This window comes from Stegostoma tigrinum, chromosome 5, assembly GCF_030684315.1.
Source record: "Stegostoma tigrinum isolate sSteTig4 chromosome 5, sSteTig4.hap1, whole genome shotgun sequence".
Lineage (NCBI taxonomy): Eukaryota > Metazoa > Chordata > Chondrichthyes > Orectolobiformes > Stegostomatidae > Stegostoma > Stegostoma tigrinum.
This window is the reverse complement of record NC_081358.1, coordinates 52997208-53020238: the sequence shown is the minus strand read 5'-3', so window position 1 is coordinate 53020238 and position 23031 is coordinate 52997208. Positions and strand designations below refer to the sequence as shown.

Sequence of the window (23031 nt, the reverse complement as noted above, 5' to 3'; positions counted from 1 at the left end):
TGAGACACTGAGCCCAATTTGCTCACAATATTCCAAATGCCATTTGACTAGAATCTTTTCTAGCCTCCATGACAGATCTCTGCTCTTGGATTCTGATGTGGAGATGCCAGCTTTGGACTGGGATGGACAAGGTCAAAAACCACACTACACCAGATTATAGTCCAACAGGTTTATTTGAAAATGCAAGCTTCTAAAGCTCAGCTCCTTCCTTAAAATCAATGCTAACTGTATTTATTTCCTAGCTGCCAACTGAACGTACACATTAACCTGAACAGAATCCTGAACTAGCCCTGCCAAGACCCTTTGGGCTTCAGACTTCCAAAGCCTTTTCCAATTTAGAAAATAGTCTACACATCTATTCTTCCAAACAAAGCGCATAACTTCACACTTTCCCACATTGTATTCTATTCGTTACTTCTTTATCCACTCTCATATCATGCCCAATTCCTTCTGCAGCCTCTCCATTTCCTCAATACTACCTGTCCCTCCACCTATTCTTGTGGCATGTGCAAACTTAGCGACTATGCCTTCAGTTTCCTTATCCAGATCATTAACGTATAGGTAGTTCTCCTATAACGTGTTAGTTGTATTCTTGTGTGATCTCGTGCTATACAAAATTGCACTATAGAAAATCATGTTACAGGGAAAGTTCTTGTTATCCAAATAACATCCACAATACAAAAATTGCATTACAGCCAATTTGCATTAACAAGTGGTACAGCAGAAGTACTTGTATACTATAAATTGTTGCAGTCACAAAACTGATCCCTGTGGAACTCCAATAGTGACTGGCTGCTATCCTGAAAAGACTCCTTTATCCGCATTCTCTGTCTTTTGCTAGTCAGCTAATCCTTAACACTCTGGGGTCTTATCCTATTTAACAGCATCCTGTGCAGCTCTTTGTCAAGACTTTCTGGTAATCCAAATAGAACACATCAACTGGCTCTCCTTTGTCTAGTTTTCATTGTAACTACTCAAGGAATTCTAACAGATTTGTCAGGCATGACCTACCCTTGAATAAGCAGTGCTGATTTAGCCCTATTTTATCATGCATATCTAAGTGTTCTGCAATCTCATCCTGAATAATGGACTCTAAAATCTTACCAGTGACCAAGGTCAGGCGAACAGCCCTATAGTTTCCTGTCTTCTGTCTCCTGCCTCTGTCCCTTCTAAAACAGGCTTGCTGCATTAGCCATTCTGTGACTACCCCCGACTCCAGTGATCCCCGAAAGATCATCAGAAATGCCTCCACAATCTCCTGTGAAGGACGAGGGCTAGTTTATCACACAGTCATAGAGTATCATTTGTGATTTTGTAAAAAGCAGGTTCATTTGGCAGGGGCAAATCCCTGATGGGGGTGGGGGGGGTGGTGTGTGGGAGGGATTTGACTTTGAGCTCCAAGGATGACAGACACAAATTTGTTAGAGACAACACGTCCAAAGATTTTGCATGAAAAGGGATAGGGCAGTAATGCGCAAGGATGGAGGAATTCAAAGTTGATTTGACCTTTCAAATGAACTTGCAAGGGGAAAGCCAATTAAAGATATTTCTGACTATCCAGTACTGGATGTTGGAGAAGCTGTCACCAGCTAGGCAGCATTTATTGTCCAGAGGGAAGGTGAGAGTTAACCACATTGCTGTGGGACTGGAGTCACATGTAGGCCTGACCAGGTAAGGATGGCAGTTTCGTTTCCTGAAGTACATTAGTGAAGCAGATGAGTTTGCCCCACAATTGACAACGGTCATCGTTAGCTCCTTTATTCCAGATATTTTGTTGAATTTAAATTCCAGCACCTGTCATGGTTGGGATTTGAACTCGGACCCCCAGACCATTACCTGGGTCTCTGGGTTAATCGTCTAGTGACAACACTACGAGGCAATTTCCACCTCTAAGTAGGAAAATTAGAGTCATTGAGAGAGGTTGGAAGAGATGGGTGTCAAACTACGAGTGTACTTTTGGATAAAGCTTAAATAAAGTTTTGCATGTAAATGAGAAGTTGGCCAAGGATAGATCCTGGATAGACACCAAAGGTAACTTTATAAGATGCATAAAGAATCCATTGTAAATGGCACCCTGGCTACAATGTATAAGAGCAGAACCCAGGCAGCTGGACACTAGTGTTGAATGAGGATGGTGTGAAAGGCTACAGACAAGTGAAGAACAACAAGCAAGGAAAGTTTACCTTTGTCACAATTGCACAAGGTGCCACTTGTGACTTGCATAGAAATAGTTCAGCAGGAATCTTATTAGAGGAATTAAAATGTGCTAGGATGGATAAACATTACATTTTTTCAGGCTTCAGCAAATCCATACAGAAACAAAGTCTTCTCATCGGAAAGCCTCCAGTTGACTGCTTGTTAATTATCATTACTCTTAGAATCATCTCTGCCACAACTGGGTACATTTTGAATTCTTGCTATAAAGAAAAGCATATGCTGGAGTGGAACAGCATGTGGCCTGCATGGTTGCTCAAGCCTGCTTTCTGAGTATACTTCAGCAGGAAAAACAGGAACCAGGAATTTTAATAGGTCTAGGGCCAGTGTATTTTGTTAATCATTATGGAGTTTACACATTGCCTTACAAACAGTGGGAAGATTGAGAAAGGGGATAAATTCAACATCAAATCATGTACAGAAAGCGAAATAAAAAGAAAAATGTGAACTGAAGAAAGTGGAAGGATAGAAATATTGTGGCAGTTTATAATTTATGGGATAATCCCTTTCTTGTCACAAGGTTCTGAACAATTTGCATATTCATAATGTATTGTACACAAACAAATTGCAGCTGATTGAATAAAAATAATTTTACCTCTGTCTTCATTTCTGCATCTTGCAAAGCTTTCAGCTGCTGGTATTGCTCCTCAGTAGGACTGGCCCAGCCTTGCTCCAGCTCATATGCAGCCTGAGGTTAGATGGAGAAGAGGGGAGAAAAATAATAAAAAAATTCCTGCTCATATTTTGTAAACTAAGGGTGAATTTCTGTAAAATATTTTACACAAGTGAGGCAAAATTCCACTGTCTTCACTTTAGCTGACACAAACAGATGACAAATAACTATCATCCAATTTTGATTACACATCAGCAATCCAAAGGCAGATCTTAATAATGATCATCCAAACTGTGCTATGTCACTGTATTAATAAATAATTTTATTTCTCAATTTTCTACTCAAATGCATTTAAAATACAAAGATAAAAGGGAAAAAAAATCTGCCATGAAGAAGTTAAACCAAAGTTTTACAATTTAATTTTCTAAAAATTCTGCACTATATTCCTCATATTTAAAGTGTGGTAACCCTGGTGCAATTTAAATTTAAAAATTTTTTTGTGTGTTTGAAAAATTGTTCTATAGACCATAAGACCATAAGACATAGGAGTGGAAGTAAGGCCATTCGGCCCATCAAGTCCACTCCGCCATTTAAATCATGGCTGATGGGCACTTCAACTCCACTTTCCTGCACTCTCCCCGTAGCCCTTGATTCCTTGTGAGATCAAGAATTTGTCGATCTCTGCCTTGAAGGCATCCAATGTCCCAGCCTCCACTGCACTCCGTGGCAATGAATTCCACAAGTCCACCACTCTCTGGCTGAAGAAATGTCATCTCATTTCAGTTTTAAATTTACCCCCTCTAATCTTAAGGCTGTGCCCATGGGTTCTAGACTCCCTGCCTAACAGAAACAACTTCCTTCTAAACCATACATTATCTTGTAAGTTTCTATTAGATCTCCCTTCAACCTTCTAAACTCTAATGAGTACAATCCCAGGATCCTTAGCCGTTCATCACACGTTAAACCTACCATTCCAGGGATCATCCGTGTGAACCTCTGCTGGACATACTCCAGGGCTAGTATGTCCTTCCTGAGGTGTGGGGCCCAAAATTGGACACAGTATTCTAAATGGGGCCTAAGTAGAGCTTTATAAAGCCTCAGAAGCACATCGCTGCTTTTATATTCCAACCCTCGAGATAAACGACAACATTACATTCGCTTTCTTAATTACGGACTCTACCTGCAAGTTAACCTTTAGAGAATCCTGGATCAACACTCCCAGATCCCTTTGTACTTCTGCTTTGCGAATTTTCTCACCATTTAGAAAATAGTCCATGCCTGTATTCTTTTTTCCAAAGTGCAAAACCTCACATTTACTCACATTGAATTTCATCAGCCATTTCCTGGACCACTCTCCTAAACTGTCTAAATCTTTCTGCAGCTTCCCCACCTCTTCAGTACTACCTGCCTGTCCACCTATCTTTGTATCATCAGAAAGCTTAGCCAGAATGCCCCCAGTCCCTTCATCCAGATCATTAATGTATAAGGTGAACAGCTGCGGCCCCCACACTGAACCCTGCGGGACACCACTCATCACCGGTTGCCATTCCGAAAAAGAGCCTTTTATCCCAACTCTCTGCCTTCTGTCAGACAGTCAATCCTCAATCCAAGTAGCTCACCTCGAACACCATGGGACCTCACCTTGCTCAGCAGCCTCCGTGAGGCACCATATCAAAGGCCTTTTGGAAGTCTAGATAGATAACATCTATTGGGTTTCCCTGGTCTAACATACTTGTTACCTCTTCAAAGAATTCTAACAGGTTTGTCAGGGACAACCTCCCCTTCCTAAATCCATGCTGGCTTGTTCTAATCTGACCCTGCACTTCCAGGAATTTAGAAATCTCATCCTTGACAATGGATTCTAGAATTTTACCAACTACCGCGGTTAGGCTAATCAGCCTATAATTTTCAAACTTTTGCCTTGAACCTTTCTTAAAACAAGGGGGTTACAACAGCAATTTTCCAATCATCTGGGACTTTCCCTGACTCCAGTGACTTTTGAAAGATCACTACCAAAGCCTCTGCTATTTCCTCAGCCACCTCCCTCAGAACCCTAGGATGTAGCCCATCAGGGCCAGGAGATTTATCAATTTTTAGACCTTTTAGCTTTTCTAGCACTTTCTCTTTTGTAATGCCTATCATACTCAACTCTGCCCCCTGGCTCTCCCTAATTGTTGGCATACTACTCATGTCTTCCACTGTAAAGATTGATGCAAAGTACTTATTAAGTTCTTTAGCTATTTCCTTACATCCCATCACTAGCCTTCCAGCATCAATTTGGAGCGGCCCAATATCTACTTTTGCCTCTCGTTTGTTTCTTATGTATTGTCTGCTATAATGTCTGCTTCACCATTTGAGAGTAATTAGGAATCAAGAAAATGAAAAATGATGCAAAGAAACCATTCAGAATCGTTTACCGGTTTCACTGATGCAAAGCTAAACAGCTCAAGACATTTCATTATGGCAGTTAGAATAGAGGATCGGAATATTATTTAATTGGAAAAATATTGCTAAAAGCTACAGCAGAGGAATTTTGGAGTCTTCATGCATACAGCACAAAAAAAAACTAGAATTCAAATTCAGCAGGTAGAAAGGAAGGCAAGTAAAATGTTCATTTTTATTTCAAAGGGAATGGACTATGGAGATCACTAGACCTCTTCAATATTCAACAACTCGTCCTGTTGTTCTTTATTACTCATGTACTGGCAATGTTCAATTGGAGTACAGTAAGCTGCTTACATTCCTAATTACTCTGAAATGGTGAAGTAGACATAGAACAATTTTTCCAACACAAAAACATTTCAAATTTAAATTGCACCAGGTTACCACACTTTAAATGAGGAACATAATGCAGAATTTTTAGAAAATTAAATTGTAAAAATTTTTGTCTGGTTTAACATCTTCAGGGCAGATCTTTTTTCTCTTTTATCTTTGTCTTTTAAAATGTATTCAAGAAGAAAATTGAGAAATAAAATTATTTATTAAAGCAATGACAATGAGTTTTGAGAAGATTTGTAGCTCTGGTTGAGGTTCTGGATGTGAGTTTGCTCGCTGAGCTGGAAGGTTCGTTTTCAGACATTTCGTCACCATTCTAGGTAACATCATCAGTGAGCCTCCGAAGAAGCACTGGTGTTATGTCCCGCTTTCTATTTATCACTATCACTCTATTTTTTTTTACTACCGACGGCCACAGAGATCCATTTCGCTTACCTGGCTGTATAATAACGAGACACCACCACTACTTTGCATAAGTATTTTATTTTCTGATGGATCCAAGTAACTGAGGAGAAAAAAAATCTTGTTCATTGGTTTAAAAAGATTGGAAACTTCCTCAATTGCAAAAAAGTCTCAAAACACAATAAGCTTGGCGCTGTCAGCAAATTCAATTCAGTTCAGGAAGGAACAATGCAGCTCTCAATGCAAAGTCCTGTTTACTTCCACAGATGAACTGCATGAGATTTATTTTCTACTTTAAATCTTCTGAGCTCTGCTTTATTTTCAAGCTTCCTTAAAGTGGTATAAATCTTAACTGGAGCCTCAGAAACAGTCCTCACCCTTCCGCCAACTTCCAACAGAAGCCTCCTATCTTTTTTAGGATGCAGAAGGACCAAGCCTTCATTATGTGGGTTAGTGACAGAGCACTGCAATGCACTGTTCATGAAAATATAGGTTCAGTATTGGATAAAGATGCATGTATTCTGGCTGCGACAAGGTTTTTCAAAACTATCCTTTACAAACAGCTTTTGAACAGGGACTCGTCATCATGTAGAAATTTCTCACTGGGCAGGAAAGAAAAAGAGTCATCTGAGCAGAATGGAAAATTGTCTTTATTCATAATCATAATCCGTCAAGAGTAATAAATGCTAAATGCCTAGTAAAGGCTTTCCACTGCATACGTAGGTAGCTACTGTTTACCTTGGACAACTTGGCCAATTAAACTAATGTTTAGTTGCACCACAGTAATCATAAGGTAGTGGGTTTGTGTCTTAGTCTGTGCTGAGATAGCTCCTTCTGAGCAATAATGTTACAATTGGGTTCAGTTCGGTTGAAAGGGGTTGGGGGGGGAGGGGGTTGTTTGGGAGAGTTGTGAGGGGGAGGTGGGGAAACTGGGTGGCGAAACAAAATGATCAGCCAGGGCTCCCAATTGCTGCAGAAGAAAAGGATGTGAAAACATACACAGTGAGGGGCTTTGGCACTGGTGTTGTAATCTACATAAACAAGTAGTCTTATAACTGTTGGCCTCACGAAACAGGTAACAATACTAGAACAATGTTCATGAGGGTACCAGAAATTTATTTGAGGACATTTTTAACAACTTTAGATGCAAACTCAGGGAAAAACCGGAGCATGACTTCAAAGTCAGTGAAAGATTCTGCGGACCACACTGCATTCCATGTCAAGGACAACTGTGTAAATTCAGCTGCACCTGTTGATCACAGGAATCAGAGCAGACTATTCTGTCCTCAGAAGCTGATCCAGTATTCAATGAAATAATTAAGCACTTCTTGCCCTATATTAAGGAAAGATGTGCTGTCCTTGGAGGGAGTCCAGAGGAAGCTTACTATAACAATCCTTGGAATGAAGGACTTGTCAGACAAGGAGCAGTTGAGGACTCCATGTCTGTATTCATTGGAGTTAGGAAGGATGAGGGGGTTTCCATTAAAACTTACAGAATACTGACAGGCCTGGAAAGACTGGATGTGAAGATGATGTTTCCACTGGTAGGACAGACTACGACCCAAGGGTGCAGCCTCAGCATGAAAGGATGATATTTAAAAATCAAGATGCGGAGGAATTTCTTCAGCCAGAGGGTGACGAATCTGTAGACCTCATTGCTGCAGACGGCTGTAGAGGCCAAGTCATTGAGTTAAGATGGAGAAAGATAGGTTCTTAATTAGTAAGGAGATCTAAGGTTATGGGGAGAAGGCAGGAGAATGGGGGTTGAGAATCATCTCAGCGCTGATCGAATGGTGGAGCAGACTCAGCATGCTGAATGGCTAATTCTACTCCATATACAACGTCCTTAGCTAGCAAAAATCCGTCAATCCCCAAAAAATTGCTGTGTTAACAGAATGAAGGAGCACAACTGCAGCCAAAGAAAACAGGATTATGTGAACAGTTTATTTGGTCAATTTGAGTGATAACTGCAGGGTAATGGGGCTGAAGAGTTCTGAGAATGGAAGGTTGGTAAAACGAAGGGACTTGCTTTTAAACGCACATGCAGCATTAGTGCCAAATTTAAGTGGAATCAGAATTTTCAGTTTTCTCTCGGGGTACACCTTGGACACAAATGACAGAAATATGAATTGGCTTGATCACTAAACTGAAAAGGAGAGAGTCAATGGTAGCTATATTTTAGAGAGGCCAATTTCAATGTATTAAAAAGGAAAGTAGCAGATGCAGTTTTGATTCCCTTATCTATGGAAAAAAATATTGGCATTGGAGGCCGTTCAAAGAAGGTTCACTTGGCTCATACAGAGGGACTGTTTTGAGATGTTGAGTGTGTTCAGCCTGTACATATTGAAATTTCAAAGAATGAGAGGCAACCTTATAAAAACACATGATTTTTAGGGGAATTAACAGAGTAGACATGGAAAGGTTATTGCACCTTCAAAGAGAGTCTAGGACCAAAAAGGGCATCATTTCAGAATAAGGGCCACATTTTTAAAGAGGGAGGAGGTGGAATTTATTCTCTGAGGATAATGAATCTGGAATTCTTTACCACAGAGAGTTATAGAGGCCAAGTCATTAATTATATTCAAATTTGAGACAGACAGATTCTTAATCAGCGAAGGAAATAAAGATTGTGGGGTTAAGGAGGCAAGGACTATTAGATCAGCCATGATTTCATTGAATGGCTTCTTGCATCTTATGGTCACAAGTAGTCATGAGCATAATAACATTTTATAATGATAGTCTGGTCCATTTAGGCATTAAATAAATAATTGTATGGCATTTTCATATGCCTTTTCTGTAAAAGAGCTCTGGTATATTAGAGATTAAATAATCCACTACTGAGGTTTAATAATGCAATGGTCAATCTACATCAATATACCTTTGAAAAAACATGTTTTTTATGCCAAAGCACCAAGGGTTTTTTTAAGCATGTGTTTTGGCATTATGGGTTGGGCGGGGGGGGGGGGGGGGGGGGGTTGTCCGTCCCCAAAATTCTACTTCTAACAACTCAGAAGATTTGCAAATTAAACTTCTCAAACTTGTGCACAATAGCAGCTAGCAAAATATGATAAATTACATGGACATAAATTTCATAAGAAAGTAGAACATTAAGGTTTGTAGAAGTTGAGAGATCAGAATGTCGTGTGACCAGGACCCCAAGAATGCCTCCAACTAAGCTTTTAGTTATTCACTTTCAAATTCTCCAGGGTCTTGTGACTCTACCACGAGCTCAAGCATAGATAATGGTTATGCAAATCTAACCTGATGAAATTTAGGGCTGCAAATTTAAACATAACCCATACAACACTGCTTGACGAATACCAAAAGTCTCAGGTCTTACTAGAGTCTTACCTGTGCTTGCCAAAGCAGTGATGGCTAAATATGGAGCATCACCAGAAGAACATTTTGCATGGAAGCAAGTTGAAGATGGTAGGAAACCTTAATCAGCCATTTCAAACCTTTGCTTAATTTCAAAATGGGTAAACCATATTTTATTTTCAAAACAGCTTAGGTGGAAATTGTCTGTAAAATTGCAAGACACTGAAGAAGCTGGAACTGGACAATTCAAAACAGAATGCAGAACTCATGTTGGAATGAGGCACAAGTCAAAAACACCCTCCTTATTCCTTTGACACAAATAAAATGGGCAAACATTCTTCCAAGTGAAAAGTCAAGCTTAATATGTACATGAATGTTTTAAACTTTATGCAAGCAAAGCTGACTAGGCACTGCCAGCAGATGGTCCATCTGGAATGAAAGCTTGACTTTTTGGTTTTGGAGCTCATTTTTTTCGTTGAAAATTGGACAGTTCAAAGTCATGATTACCAATGATAGGAAATGCAATATTGGGAGTTTTTCCTGGAAAATGCATTATCTACAAAAGGCAGAAACAATGAATCGATCCATAAAATTTGGGCAGGAATGTTACACATTCTGCTGCAATAGTTCAAACCTACTTCAACATTTCCAAATCCCTATTTCACTTCTTCATTTTACTTCCTTAATATTAAAGTACATCTGCATTACTTCTCTTTTTTTAGCTCATTCTTCAAGTTTCTTTTTGTGCTCTCGGTAAGCCGTGAATTAAATTGGAACAAACCAATTGATAAAACAACGTTCAAAACTGCCAGATTTCACACTTCTAGATTTCCAACAATCATGGCAAATCATTTAATGCTGCATCTTGTAAATTCATCTTAATTTCCACACAGGCCTTCACAAGATTCTGAAGCAGGTTAACTTTTAGAAATCAGAAACGTGACTGCATTTTAAATAACAGTAAACCATCAGCAAGGGGAGGGGATGGCATTGCAGCAACATCATTAGACTAGTAATCCAGGATCCCAGGCTAATATTCTAGATATGTGTTTGAATTCTACCAGGGCAGATGATGAGATTGGAATTCAATAAAAATCTAGAACAAACAAAAAGGTATTGATTTCCAAATTCTCTGTCCCAATTCTAGATGCTTATCCTTCAGGCAACTTGCAACATTCAGAAAGGACATTCCTCCTCACCCATCTGTCTATTGCATTTGAATAAATTAGTAGAATCATTGTAAAATGTCCCTTACTTGATTTAAAAACAAAACTTTTTTATTAGTTGTTCTCTCCTTAATTCAAGGCCTCGGACATCATTCCTTGGCTATGTTAGTAGGCCAGTAATCTGTATCGGCACAGATATGGAACCAATGTGTCAGGTTCATCCAGTGAAACTTTGCAAGCCATTGTTTACTTGGGTTACTTTTCTCTACTCTAAACAGACTGCGTTAGCAGCTACTAAAACTTCCTGTTTTGATTGAAACAAGAACCTCTTGTTGGTGATATCAAGTAAGCTTATGAAAAGCACTCTCCCCAAAGGCCATGGTGGTAAAGTTAACCAAATATACAACATCAACAGGTTTGTACAACTACATTTGGCCAAAGATAGAAAACACGAGACCCAATAATTAAAGCTGCTATAACCTATTTTGAGAAAATAATATCTTTTTACACAAGTGACCAAACACATTTTGCGGGAGATGGAAAGGGATCCTTCTCTTTTTGTATGCGTGCCTTCCCTTTAAGAGAGTTCACATTTATAGACTCCATATGTTGTACGTGTACAATGTTGCAGCTCTGCCTGGCAGTTAGTCTGCACTGATGCAGACTAATTCCTATTTCAGTTAATTCACAAATCAGACAAAACACAGGGCAATATGAAATAGCTGTTTGCAAGTACAAGGAAATGTTTGCGCATTGAATCCTTAAAATTAATATTTATACACTCCTGTGTTTGCATGTTGAACATTCAAAGGGAACATAATGGCCTAGTGGTATTATTAGGGGCAGCACAGCAGTTCAGTGGTTAGAACTGCTGCCTCATGGCATCAGAGACATGTGTTCAATCTCACCCTCGGGCAACCATCAATGTGGAGTTTGCACATTCTGCCCGGAGTCGGTGTGGGTTTCCTCTGGGTGCTCCGGTTTCCTCGCACAGTCCAAAAAAACATGCAGGCTAGGTGGATTGGCCATGCTAAATTGCCTGTAGTTTTCAGGGATGTGTAGATTAGGTGGGTTACAAGGGGATGGGTCTGGGTGGGATGTTGAGGGTCAGTATGAACTTGGTGGGCTGAAGGGCCTGTTTATGCACTGTAGGGATTCTATGGATAAATTGAGGGCAGCCTAGTTTGCTGTAATATTTTCCTCATAGAACTTATATTTTACTGTTGAGTAAAATGTAGTTAAACAAATCCTGATGGGTGATTGATTATTGAACCATTCTTATTAATATGTAACTTTCTACAAGTCTAAACATATAAAGAACATCCAGCATAACCACAAAGTGAAGAAAAACACAAAGGTCTTGTACAGCATAAGACATGATATGTTGTGGATAACTTAGCAGTCATTTTTTTTTGCAAAATGCATCAGCAAATACACTCAGCCAAATAGCGGTGCATGCATTGTCTCTGACTGGCAACATCTCAGACTTAGATGTGTAAAGTACAGAAACGGATCCTTGTCCACTCCAACCAGATATCCTAAATTAATCTAGCCCCATTTACCAGCATTTGGCCAAGATCACCTGGATGCCCTTTAAATGTCATAATCATACCAGTCTCCACTAATTCCTCTGGCAGCTCCTTCCATACACACACCACCCTCTGTATGAAAAGGTTGCCCCTTAGGTCCCTTTTAATATCTTTCCCCCTCTCACCTGAAACTTATGCCCTCTAGTTTTGGACTCTCCTACCCTGGGAAAAAGACCTTGGGCTATTCACCCTAAGCATGCCCCTCATGATTTTTATAAACCTCTATAAGGTCCTGCTTCAGCCTCCAATGTATGTCAGTCATGTCAAGATTTTTCTCAAACTGAAGTGTTGAGTTGTTTGATATTTAAGTTACTATGCCCATTCCCAAACTGTGAAGCTCACAGGCAGCATGCTATTATTGAAGTCAAAGCAATGGACCACCCATTCTCCTTCGAGATTCTTTATCCTATGTAACAGGAGTGAGGCCTGACAGACAGGTTCAGCAAAATTACAGGTATACATGCAAGCAGGGGAGAGACAGTGTATAGGTGAAAGCATGAGATTGAGGTCAGGCTGCAAAGAGATTGAAGGCATATGAAAGAGAGGCAAGCAATTAGGAAGAGAGTCAGGAAGCAAGTGAAAAAAAAAGGAGTGAAAGCAAAAGAAAATGAGTGCAGGAGAGACACAACATGGAAAAGAAGGAAAGTGGCTCCTGATGGAGAGCAAAGTAACTGAGAAAGCAATTGCGAAAGCAAGAATGAACAACTAAAAACAATGAACACAAGTGAAGTGGGAGAGAATGAATGCAAAATTTAGAAAAACAGATTGAAGTAAGAAAATGAAATAAGAGCATAAAGTTAAAGGATAGAAATAGTTTTCATTTATACAGCATTTTTCAAATCCTAGAACATGCCTGTAGTACCACAGCTGATTGATAAAGAAATACTTCGAAGAGAGATGCCCTTTTTTTGCCTTCACAAGTCCGGTTGCATGCAAAGTTTAAATCCACCTATCCTTTTATTAGAAGCGGACTAATGCTCGCAGAATTTGAATCTGAATTTGAGTAGTGCTGAAACAAAAGAAAAAACACTGAATCCAAATGTTTACTCTTGTACTTATCAGGACATTTTGCAAGAATATCAATTCAATGGAAAAATCAACATAAATACTGCATGAGAGAAGAGTGCTGATTAGTTGTCAAACAGACTCTGACCAGTAGAGGCCTTGCCATGAACAATGTACCCCTTAATGTTGCTTAACATTTAATAGCTAATCTCTTGTTTAAATTTTAAACCAGAATGATTGGTCAGGGATAATGGGAACTGTAGATGCTAGAGAATCCAAGATAACAAAATGTGGGGCTGGATGAACACAGCAGGCCAAACAGCAGCATCTTGGCCTGCTGTGTTCATCCAGCCCCACACTTTGTTATCTGATTGGTCAGGGCATTGCCTGGAGAGATTGACAGCTATTTGCTAGTTTCTTGTTTCATAGAACATAGAACAGTACAGGCCCTTCGGCCCTTGATGCTGTGCCGACCCGTCATACCGATCTCAAGCCCATCTAACCATATACGTCCATATACTTGTCCAATGACGACTTAAATGTACCTAAAGTTGGCGAATTTACTACCGTTGCAGGCAAAGCGTTGCATACCCTTACTACTCAGAGTAAAGAAACTACCTCTGACATCTGTCCTATATCTTTCACCCCTCAATTTAAAGTTATGCCCCCTCGTGCTCGCCGTCACCATCCTAGGAAAAAGGCTCTCCCTATCCACCCTATCTAACCCTCTGATTATTTTATATGTTTCAATTAAGTCACCTCTCAACCTTCTTCTCTCTAATGAAAACAGCCTCAAGTCCCTCAGCCTTTCCTCGTAAGACCTTCCCTCCATACCAGGCAACATCCAAGTAAATCTCCTCTGCACCCTTTCCAAAGCTTCCACATCCTTCTTATAATGCGGTGACCAGAACTGTACGCAATACTCCAAGTGCGGCCGCACCAGAGTTTTGTACAGCTGCAGCATAACCTCTTGGTTCCAGAACTCGATCCCTCTATTAATAAAAGCTAAAACACTGTATGCCTTCTTAACAGCCCTGTCAACCTGGGTGGCAACTTTCAAGGGTCTGTGTACATGGACACCAAGATCTCTCTGCTCATCTACACTACCAAGAATCTTACCATTAGCCCTGTACTTTGCCTTCTGGTTACTCCTACCAAAGTGTTTTGTTGGGTCAAAACAACAGTGCACGTGCACGTACACGTTCTGTCTGTCTGCAAAAAAAGTACCCCATGTGTTAATATATACAGCTTCCAGTATACCCAAGAGTGCCATACAATAAGCCTAATGTACAAACCTAAATTGTCAGTTGATGCAATTCCATACACATTCAGGGTTATCCAGCAAATAACAAGGTGTAGAACTGGATGAAGACAGCAGGCCAAGCAGCATCTTAGGAGCAGGAAGGCTGACAGTTTGGGCCTAGGCCCTTCGTCATGACGGCATGTTGCAAGTTTTGAAAGTGCAGTTTGGTTTGTGCCTTGTTTGTTGCAAACAGCTAAAGGGGTATGCAGTTTATTATATTCTGCCTGTCTTTGGAACTACAGCCTACATACCAGACACAAATTCATACCATGCTACTTATTTCTTGTGATAGGCAGAATGTCTTTTGGCTTGGTGGCAGTGTCCTATTAGTAGCAAACACCACCTGTGTTGCTGTTGCATAGTATCAGATTGATTGGGCAGTTTCATCTGTTAATCAAACTTTTTGAGATTCCATACCTTTCCAGAATAATCAGGTATACTGGGAATTTTAAGACCAGTAATAACTGCTTAGGGCTGGTCATGAGTTTTCAGGTGACATGTACAACAAGAAATGAGGTGATGGCCCAGTTGGATTATCATTAGACTCTTAATCCAGAGACCCAGGTAAGGCTCTGGGAACTTGGGTTCAAATCCCTCCAGTGAAATTCAAATTCCACAAAAAAATATGGAATTAAGAGTTTGATGTTGACAATGAAACCATTGTCAATTGTCAGGAAAAATCCATCTAGTTTACTAACATGCCATAGGGACCTGGCCTGGCCTACAAGTGATCCTGATCTACAGCAATGTGGTTGACTATAAATTCCCCCCGAGGCAATTAGGGATGGGCAACGAATTCTGGCCTAGCCAGCGACACCCACCTCCATGGTGACTCAGTGGTTAGCACTGCTGTCTCACAGTGCCAGGGAGCTGGGTTCGATTCCACTATCGGGCAACTGTTTGCGTTGGGTTTGCAAGTACTTCCCGTGTCTGCATTGCTTTCCTTCATGTGCTTCAGTTTCCTCCCACAGTCCAATGATGTGTAGGTTAAGTGGATTGGCCATGCTAAATTGATCATTGTTTCTAGGGATGGTCAGGCTAAGTGGATTAGCCATTGAAAATGCAGCGTTACAGGGAGGGGTGTGGGTGAGATGCTCGTTGGAGGGTTGGTGTGGACTTGATTGGCCAAATGGCCTTTTCCCCGACACTGTAGGAATTCGAGGATTCTACGAATGTAGTCCTAATGAGCACAAGACAAAAAAGTCAAAATGTATCGCTTTCCAGCAATATGCAAATTATAAAAAAGTGCTGGAAAATCTTGTCCAAACTGTGGGCAAAGTTCACCGGAGTTGACAGAGATTCATTTTAACTGTTCACCTAAAAAAGGCAGGAGTTTCACCAGCACAGATTCATTCCTCAGTCCCTCACTAAAACATTAATTTAGGTTGCAAACTGAAAACCCCTGAAGTGCGACATGAACCTTTTACAGGGGTTTGAATGCTGCTGCTGAGCAATGCTGACATTTCAGAATAGGATGCAAATGAAAAAGGAATGAAATGAGCTATCATTGTTGGGAATGCTAATCAAATCAGAGTATGAGATTCAGATAGATTGGAACAGGGAGCCAAGAGAGGTGACTGTTGAATTAGTAGCAATTATCCACTTCATTAAAAATTGATCAAATTGTCATCTGTACCTCTCTAGACTGATTGCTAAATTTAAAATAACGTCATAAAGGATAGACGTGACAGTTTTCACTGATAAAATGCAACTGTTAAAAAGGAGAAATTTGGAACTAACTTGAAAAGAACAAAATTCCAGGCATTAAGAAACGAAAACTGGCCTGCAACCAAACCCTACATGAAGTGACTAGAAATAGATAGCAGATGCTTGGCAATAACTAACATATGTTATGAAACACAATGTTCAGACAGTAAGGAAACTGTCGTCGCAAGCCAAGCAATATGGTAACATTCAAAAAGGTGCACGGGTGATGCTACAGCACATCCTTTCGGAATAAAACCTGTGAATAATTTAAGCCCAACATAAAACCCAGTTTGGTGATGGGATCATTGCTAAGTTTGAACATGCCATGCTTTTTCCACTGGTAGAATGTAAAATGAACAGCAATTTCTTTCCAAGATACATGGAAAATAAGCATGTCATCACACAGCACTTCTCTCTTCTGTGACTTACCTCCCCCACATCTTCTGGGGCTGACTGCATGAAACTCTCCAGCTACTTCAGAACCCATGCCAGCAATGAGCTACCAAGCTCACATAGACCCTCCATTGTTTTTGAGTCAATCCACAAGCAACTGTATTGACACTGAGTTTTCCCATAAATTCTGGCAAAATACTCAGCAAATTTTAATTTACAGTGAAACCAGTTCATAATAGTTTGATTCCTGCAAATTCACCAACCCCTGGCCCCACCTTGACAATCTGAACTAACCTCAACTGAACTTTGAACAAAAAAAAATTCTCAAATTAAGAAATCCCTGTAGTGTTCAGTAAACATATTGCAGGATGGTTCTAGAGTTCCTTAGCATGAGTCATATGGATTCAGACAGACATGACCGCTACAATTTTTAACAGAAAAAAAATGAAGAGACACTTACAAAACACATGTTGTTCACAGCTTTACTCAGGCAGAACTGTTAGAAAAACATTTAGATGACAGACATTCGTGTATTTGGCCTTCACAGTCTATATTATGGAGCTCTATTTGTCACATGTACAGTTTCAATTCAACTATCCTTTGGCCAATGCTATTAGAAAGTTTTTCTTTCCAATTTAGAATTCAGCTAGATAAATGAGGCAAAGCACTGAAAACAACCCTGTCCAATCTCCAGCACCACAGCATTCAACAGGGCAAAAACCAGCAAATAAGATAAACATATGACATGATGCCTCAGTGGTTAGCACTGCTGCCTCACAGTGCCAGGGATCCAGATTCGATTCCACCCTCAGGTCACTGTCTGAGTGGAGTTTGTACATTCTCCCAGTGTTTGTTTGAGTTTCCTCCCACAGTCCAAAGATGTGCAGGCTAAGTGGGTTAGCTATGGAAAATGTAGGGTTATAGGGTGGGGGAGTCTGGGTGGGATGCTGTTCAGAGGGTTGGTATGGACTCAATGGCCTGCTTCCACACTGTAGGGATTCTGTGAACTGAAAATCTACACTGCAACATGTGATCTAGTACGTTAACAAGTGGTAAACGGGTTGGATCGAGATGGAGTCCAGTGCACTGAGGTCTGATTTCTCGCAACTAAACCTAGCAGTCACTGTATACAATCACCTGAACTTTCTTCAGAGACCCTGCAACAGGGTTAGGGTAATTGCATGGGATGAGTAGAAGGCCAATTTGATTGCTGAATTATAGCAGTGACTATACACTTCAAAAATCTTAATTGGCTAAAGTATTTTGAGTCATAGTTATGAAAACCTCTAGATAAACTAAAATGAAGCTCCATGAGTGTTCCTATCCTTAGAAATAGGAGAACTAAGTACAATTAGACCATACTGCAGGAAAGTGCATTGACAAGGCAGAGGTGCTTATAACTTCAGCCAGAAGTACAGCTAGGATGATCCAAGATGGCCTCTTCATGAGCTCAACAGCAGCCTATTCATCACAGTTCAGCCAATTTAATTCACTCCACATTATTAAGAAAAAGTTGTGTGCACTGAGTACAGTGCAGGTTACAGGCCAGGCAAACATTCTGGCTTTAATGAAGATTTTTGCTTTGGAATATTCACAGCCCCAGCCAGATTGTAATCAGTACAACTATAACATTGGCGTCTTCCTGACAACGTGGAAATCTAACTGGGTACATCTTGTCCACTAAAAGCAGGGCAAATCCAACCCAATTAATTTCTGCCCCGTCAATAAAATTACAATAATCAAAGTGATGGGGTGGCATGGAGGCTCAGTGGTTAGCATTGCTGCCTCACAGCGCCAGAGACCCAGGTTCGATTTCACCCTTGGGCAACTGTGTGGAGTTTGCACGTTCTCCCAGTGTCTGGGGTGGTTTCCTCTTGGTGCTCCGGTTTCCTCCCACAGTCCAAAAACGTGTAGGCTAGGTGGATTGGCCATGAAAAATTGCCCATAGTGTTCAGGGATGTGCAGATTAGGTGGGTTATAGGAGATGGGTCTGGGTGGGATGCTCTGAGAGTCAGTGTGGACTTGCTGGGTCAAAGGGCTTGTTTCCACATTGTAGGGATTTTATGACTGATGGAAGGTGAGCTGTTCTGCATCACCTACACAGAAGAAAACAACTCTTCAATTTGGGTTCTGCTGAAATACACTATTGCATATTTCATTACAACCTTCGTTCATACATGGACAAAAGAAAGAATGGCCAGAACTGAACTTAGGGAATCAGGAGAAAACATTTCACTGGTTAGGGTTATACCATTAATAAATGTTGTGGTTGTTGGAGGCCAATCATTGCAGCTCCAAGACATTGCTCTGTGACTTTAGGATTCAGACATCACTCCTTTCCCGGTAAGGCCACCAATTAGTACTGCACTTAGGCCCCAGTGACAGCACTCTGAAAGCTTGCAATTTCAAATAAACCTGTTGGATTATAACCTGGTATCATGTGACTTCTGACCTTGTCCACCCCAGACCATCACCGGCACCTCCACATTATGTCTCTTATGACTAAGCCAGTTCTATATCCAACTTGCCAGCTTGCACCGATACCATATTATTTCACCTTTTGTACTGGCCCGCCATGAGGGACCTCAAAGACTTACTGAAGTTTACGTAGACAACATCAACCACGTTAGTCTCAAATATCTTCATCACCACCTCAAAAAAAACGCAATCAAGTTAGCGAGGCATGACCTCCCTTGCACAAAATCATGCTGTCTATTCCTAATAAGTCAATTTGCTTCAAAATGCATACAGATATTGACCCCGAGATTCTTTCCCAATAATTTTCCTGCCACTAAGGTGAAGCTCACATGCCTGTAATTTCCTGGATTATCCCTGTTACCCTTCTTAAACTTTCTCAAAACAATATTGCCCGTGTCCCTATCTAGATTCTGCAGCAACCCTCATTTATGACTCTCCTCCTCAGACCCAACTATTCCAAAATGTCTCCTAGTTGGCCATCTCCCAACCTCCAATATCCTAAAATCTCAACTCAGGAGTCATGTTGTGTGCATCCTAACTTGCAAAAGATCTTACTTATCTATCACCGCTGAGTAGGAGCAGGAATAGAAACCATGAACCTTCGTGCTGAGGCCTTCTACCCAAGCACAGTGGGGCTCCCTTTTATCTCTGCGCCTCAAGACATCAGGAGCTGACATACCCCACTCATCCCAACCTCTGCCTCTGTGCATCCTGACATGTACTAGAAACAGAGACACTGGATTATAAATGTGCAGGAGGCAGCCACTCGGACCACTATGTCCACATTGGCTCTCCAAATGAGCATGATAACTGGGTGCCATTTTTCCACCTTTAAGCCAAATCCTGCACATTATTTCTATTTAAATGATCAAATATCAGACCTTAAATGACTTCTTTTCAAGTCATCTCTTAAATCTCTGCCATGCTATCCCATTTTGGATCCATTGTGGAGGTGGAATAGCTTCTCCGTCTACTTTCTCCTGATTTTAAAAACTTCAGACAAACCTCCATTTAGCCTTCAATTCTCCAAGGAAAACACAGTCTCAACCTTTTCAATTTATGTTTGTAACAGGTATACTTCCATTCTAAAATTAATTCACGGCCTCACCAGTCCCCACTTCTGTAACCATGTCCAACTAAAATGATTCCCAATTCCTTCCTTTACTTCCTAACACTATCCATTGACATCTATCTCCTCCATTGTCTCAGTTCTGGATTTCAGCAACCCCACGCCCCCATAAATCCTTCTGCCTCTTCCCCTCTCATTTAATCGACTAAGTTTTAATACCCTCCTATTACATCTTAGGCAGAGCATCAATACTTGCCTGATTACTTTTCAGTGACGCACACTGAATGCTTATGTTTTGGATGCTGTACAAGTGCAAGTTTCAGGATGTGAGTTTGCTCGCTGAGCTGGAAGGTTAGTTTTCAGATGTTTCGTCACCATTCTAGGTAACATCATCAGTGAGCCTCTGATGAAGCTTTCAGGTTATGCAAGTTTCAGGTTATGGCTCCTTTCAAAAGATTCACTTGTCAGAATCTGCTTAATTCTGTCAAAAAAAAGTTGTGTCCCTTTTTAATGGGCACAGTTTGAAGTGTTCAGAGCTAACTTGAGGGTACGAACAGATGTTGCTTCAAGAGCTATAACAAATCATGAAATATTTTTTGCATGAGCTAACCATTCACTGAGTGAAATATCAAAACAGGCACTTTCACTGTACCTAATAATCAGAAATAGTAGCCTCCCTTCCTCAAAGTTGTTATGTAGAAGCCTAAACAGAATGCAGTAATTTTCTGATTTTCTGAAGAAGGGTTTAGGCCTGAAACGTCAGCCTTCCTGCTCCTAAGATGCTGCTTGGCCTGCTGTGTTCATCCAGCTCTACACTTGTTATCTCAGATTCTCCAGCATCTGCAGTAATTTTTCTAGCTATTTCCTCTTCGCCCCACCACAGCCCACCAAGACACCTATAAATGATCCAACTAAACATTTTGTTTAAGCTTAGCACTGACAGCACTGAACAAATACCAATAAGTAATTGCTTTCTTTGTTTGTTTTAGGAGTATTACAGTATCTTTGCTTCACACAGTGATCACAGTCAATTCAAACTTTTTCATGCAAGACAGAATTCCAAGGAATAAGTTTCTGGATAAGAATGATACAGACAGGAAACACAGTATATGATGTTGTACTAGTGGCATGCTTTGCTGATGCCTTAGACTGAAGGGTGCCAAGATGCAGCTGGATTAGTTCTGCTGTTCCTGGAAATTTGGAAATAAAATATATTTATGAGTCAGGTTCTGTGAATCAACCATTCAGCTGAGGCATTAGGTTTCTAAGTAAGCTTTTCTCAGGAAGTTCAGGAGAAACCTTAAGAGTTGGAGTTGCAGACGGCAGAGTCTCTGAATGTTTGCTGATCTTCATAATCTGGACAAATCAGAGAATCAGGAGTAGAAGTCCCATCACTCCTCATTCATCAAATACTCTTGCAGCAATGGGCTTTTGTTATAATCCAAGTCTTAGGTTGATGCACTAATGGGATGTGTAACTCAGGTGTGGAGGCAATGTTGAGAGACATCCAATTACTAGCTGATTTTATGATAATTCTGCAATTCGTAAATATAGTCTGGTGAAATTTTCATTCTTCCACCTTCCACAAGTATAATAAAGACAACAAAGTGGATTTCTGGTTAGATTCTGTTTCTAGCCTAGATTTTGTTTAGGTAAAAAAAACACTGGAGCAATAGGGTGAAAGTTTGCCTGGGAAATTGGGAGTGAGTGACAGAGAGAGAGAAAAACATTTCAAAGGAGGTAAGAACCAAATACAGGATATTACTGTTCTTTGTCTTCCTTATTAGTGAATTTGTTTGCTCTTGTTACTCTCTGAATTCTTCCCCTACCATCATTCAGCTTTTCTTCTAATACATTGCTAATCAGTCTCAGACTGCTGTTGGAGAGAGACAATGGGAACTGCAGATGCTGGAGAATCCAAAATAACAAAGTGTGGAGCTGTATGAACACAGCAGGCCAAGCAGCATTTGCTCCCAAGATGCTGCTTGGCCTGCTGTGTTCATCCAGCTCCACACTTTGTTATTTCAGACCTGTGTTGCATCAGTCCAAAAGTAACTTTTTAGTTATATTTGCTTTGCATCAATTAGTTTCTTTAACAAAACAGATTCCACTATAGATTTATAAAATTATTAACATAATTATCCCAACCAATCCTTTCTTGCTTCTCCACAATGGACAAGGATTAGCCAAATCCTTGGTTACTGAACAGCTTTGTTCTCTGTCAAGTCCAATTGCAAAGTCAGTAATAATCATAAATCAAAGAGCACAGGCTGTTGAGCTGACTGTCTGTGCCAATGCTTTGAAAAAGCTAGCCAATTAACCCCATTCCTTTGTCCATTCTCATTGCTTTGAAATTTCACCTTTTAAAATATTTGATTCACTGCAGAAGTTCACCAAGCTCCTTCGACAGCACCTTCCAAACTCACAACTACAGCCATCTAGAGAGACAAGGGCAGCAGATACATGAACACATCACCTGCAAGTTCCTCTCCAAGCCACTCACCACTCGGATTTAGAAACATGTCACCAGTGTTGCTGGGTCAACACCCTTAAACTTCCTCCCTGCATGGCATTGCAAGTCTACATACACCAAACAGACCACAGCTGTTCAATGCAACTCACCAACTTCTCAAGGGCAACTACGGAGGGACAATAAATGATGGCCCAACCAGAAAAAAACCTACATTTTGTTCCAATCCCAAAGTCCAATTCCCTTTTGAACCACAGAGGAAATATTATTTGATTGACTTCTCTGGTTCTCTGATTTCTTCATTGTTTATTTAAACAAATCAAAAGCTTACAATGTCTGCTATTGATACGTTAAAGAATCTGAATGATTCGCTATAGGCCAATTAAAATATCAAGTGTATTTCTCAAAGTAAGTGGAAAGGAATGAGTACCATTTTGAAAAAGGCCACGTACACATTCGATTTTCGTGATATTGTTAATGGTTTTATACAGTGTACAGTCAGTAAATGGTTATGGAGGGGCCATAGCTG

General features: G+C 40.4%; 1 protein-coding gene across 6 annotated transcripts in view; it reads right to left on the bottom strand.

The window, feature by feature from the left end:
- Positions 1-23031, bottom strand: part of LOC125451551 (E3 ubiquitin-protein ligase RNF19A) — a 266550-nt gene that overhangs the window by 181325 nt on the left and 62194 nt on the right. For all 6 annotated transcript variants that reach the window (XM_048528760.2, XM_048528762.2, XM_048528759.2 and 3 more), the window contains 2 exons: positions 6038-6107; positions 2810-2902 (listed from right to left, as the gene is read on the bottom strand). In XM_048528760.2, coding sequence (XP_048384717.1) covers positions 2810-2902; positions 6038-6107 — 163 coding nt within the window. The remainder of the gene's footprint in view (positions 1-2809; positions 2903-6037; positions 6108-23031) is intronic.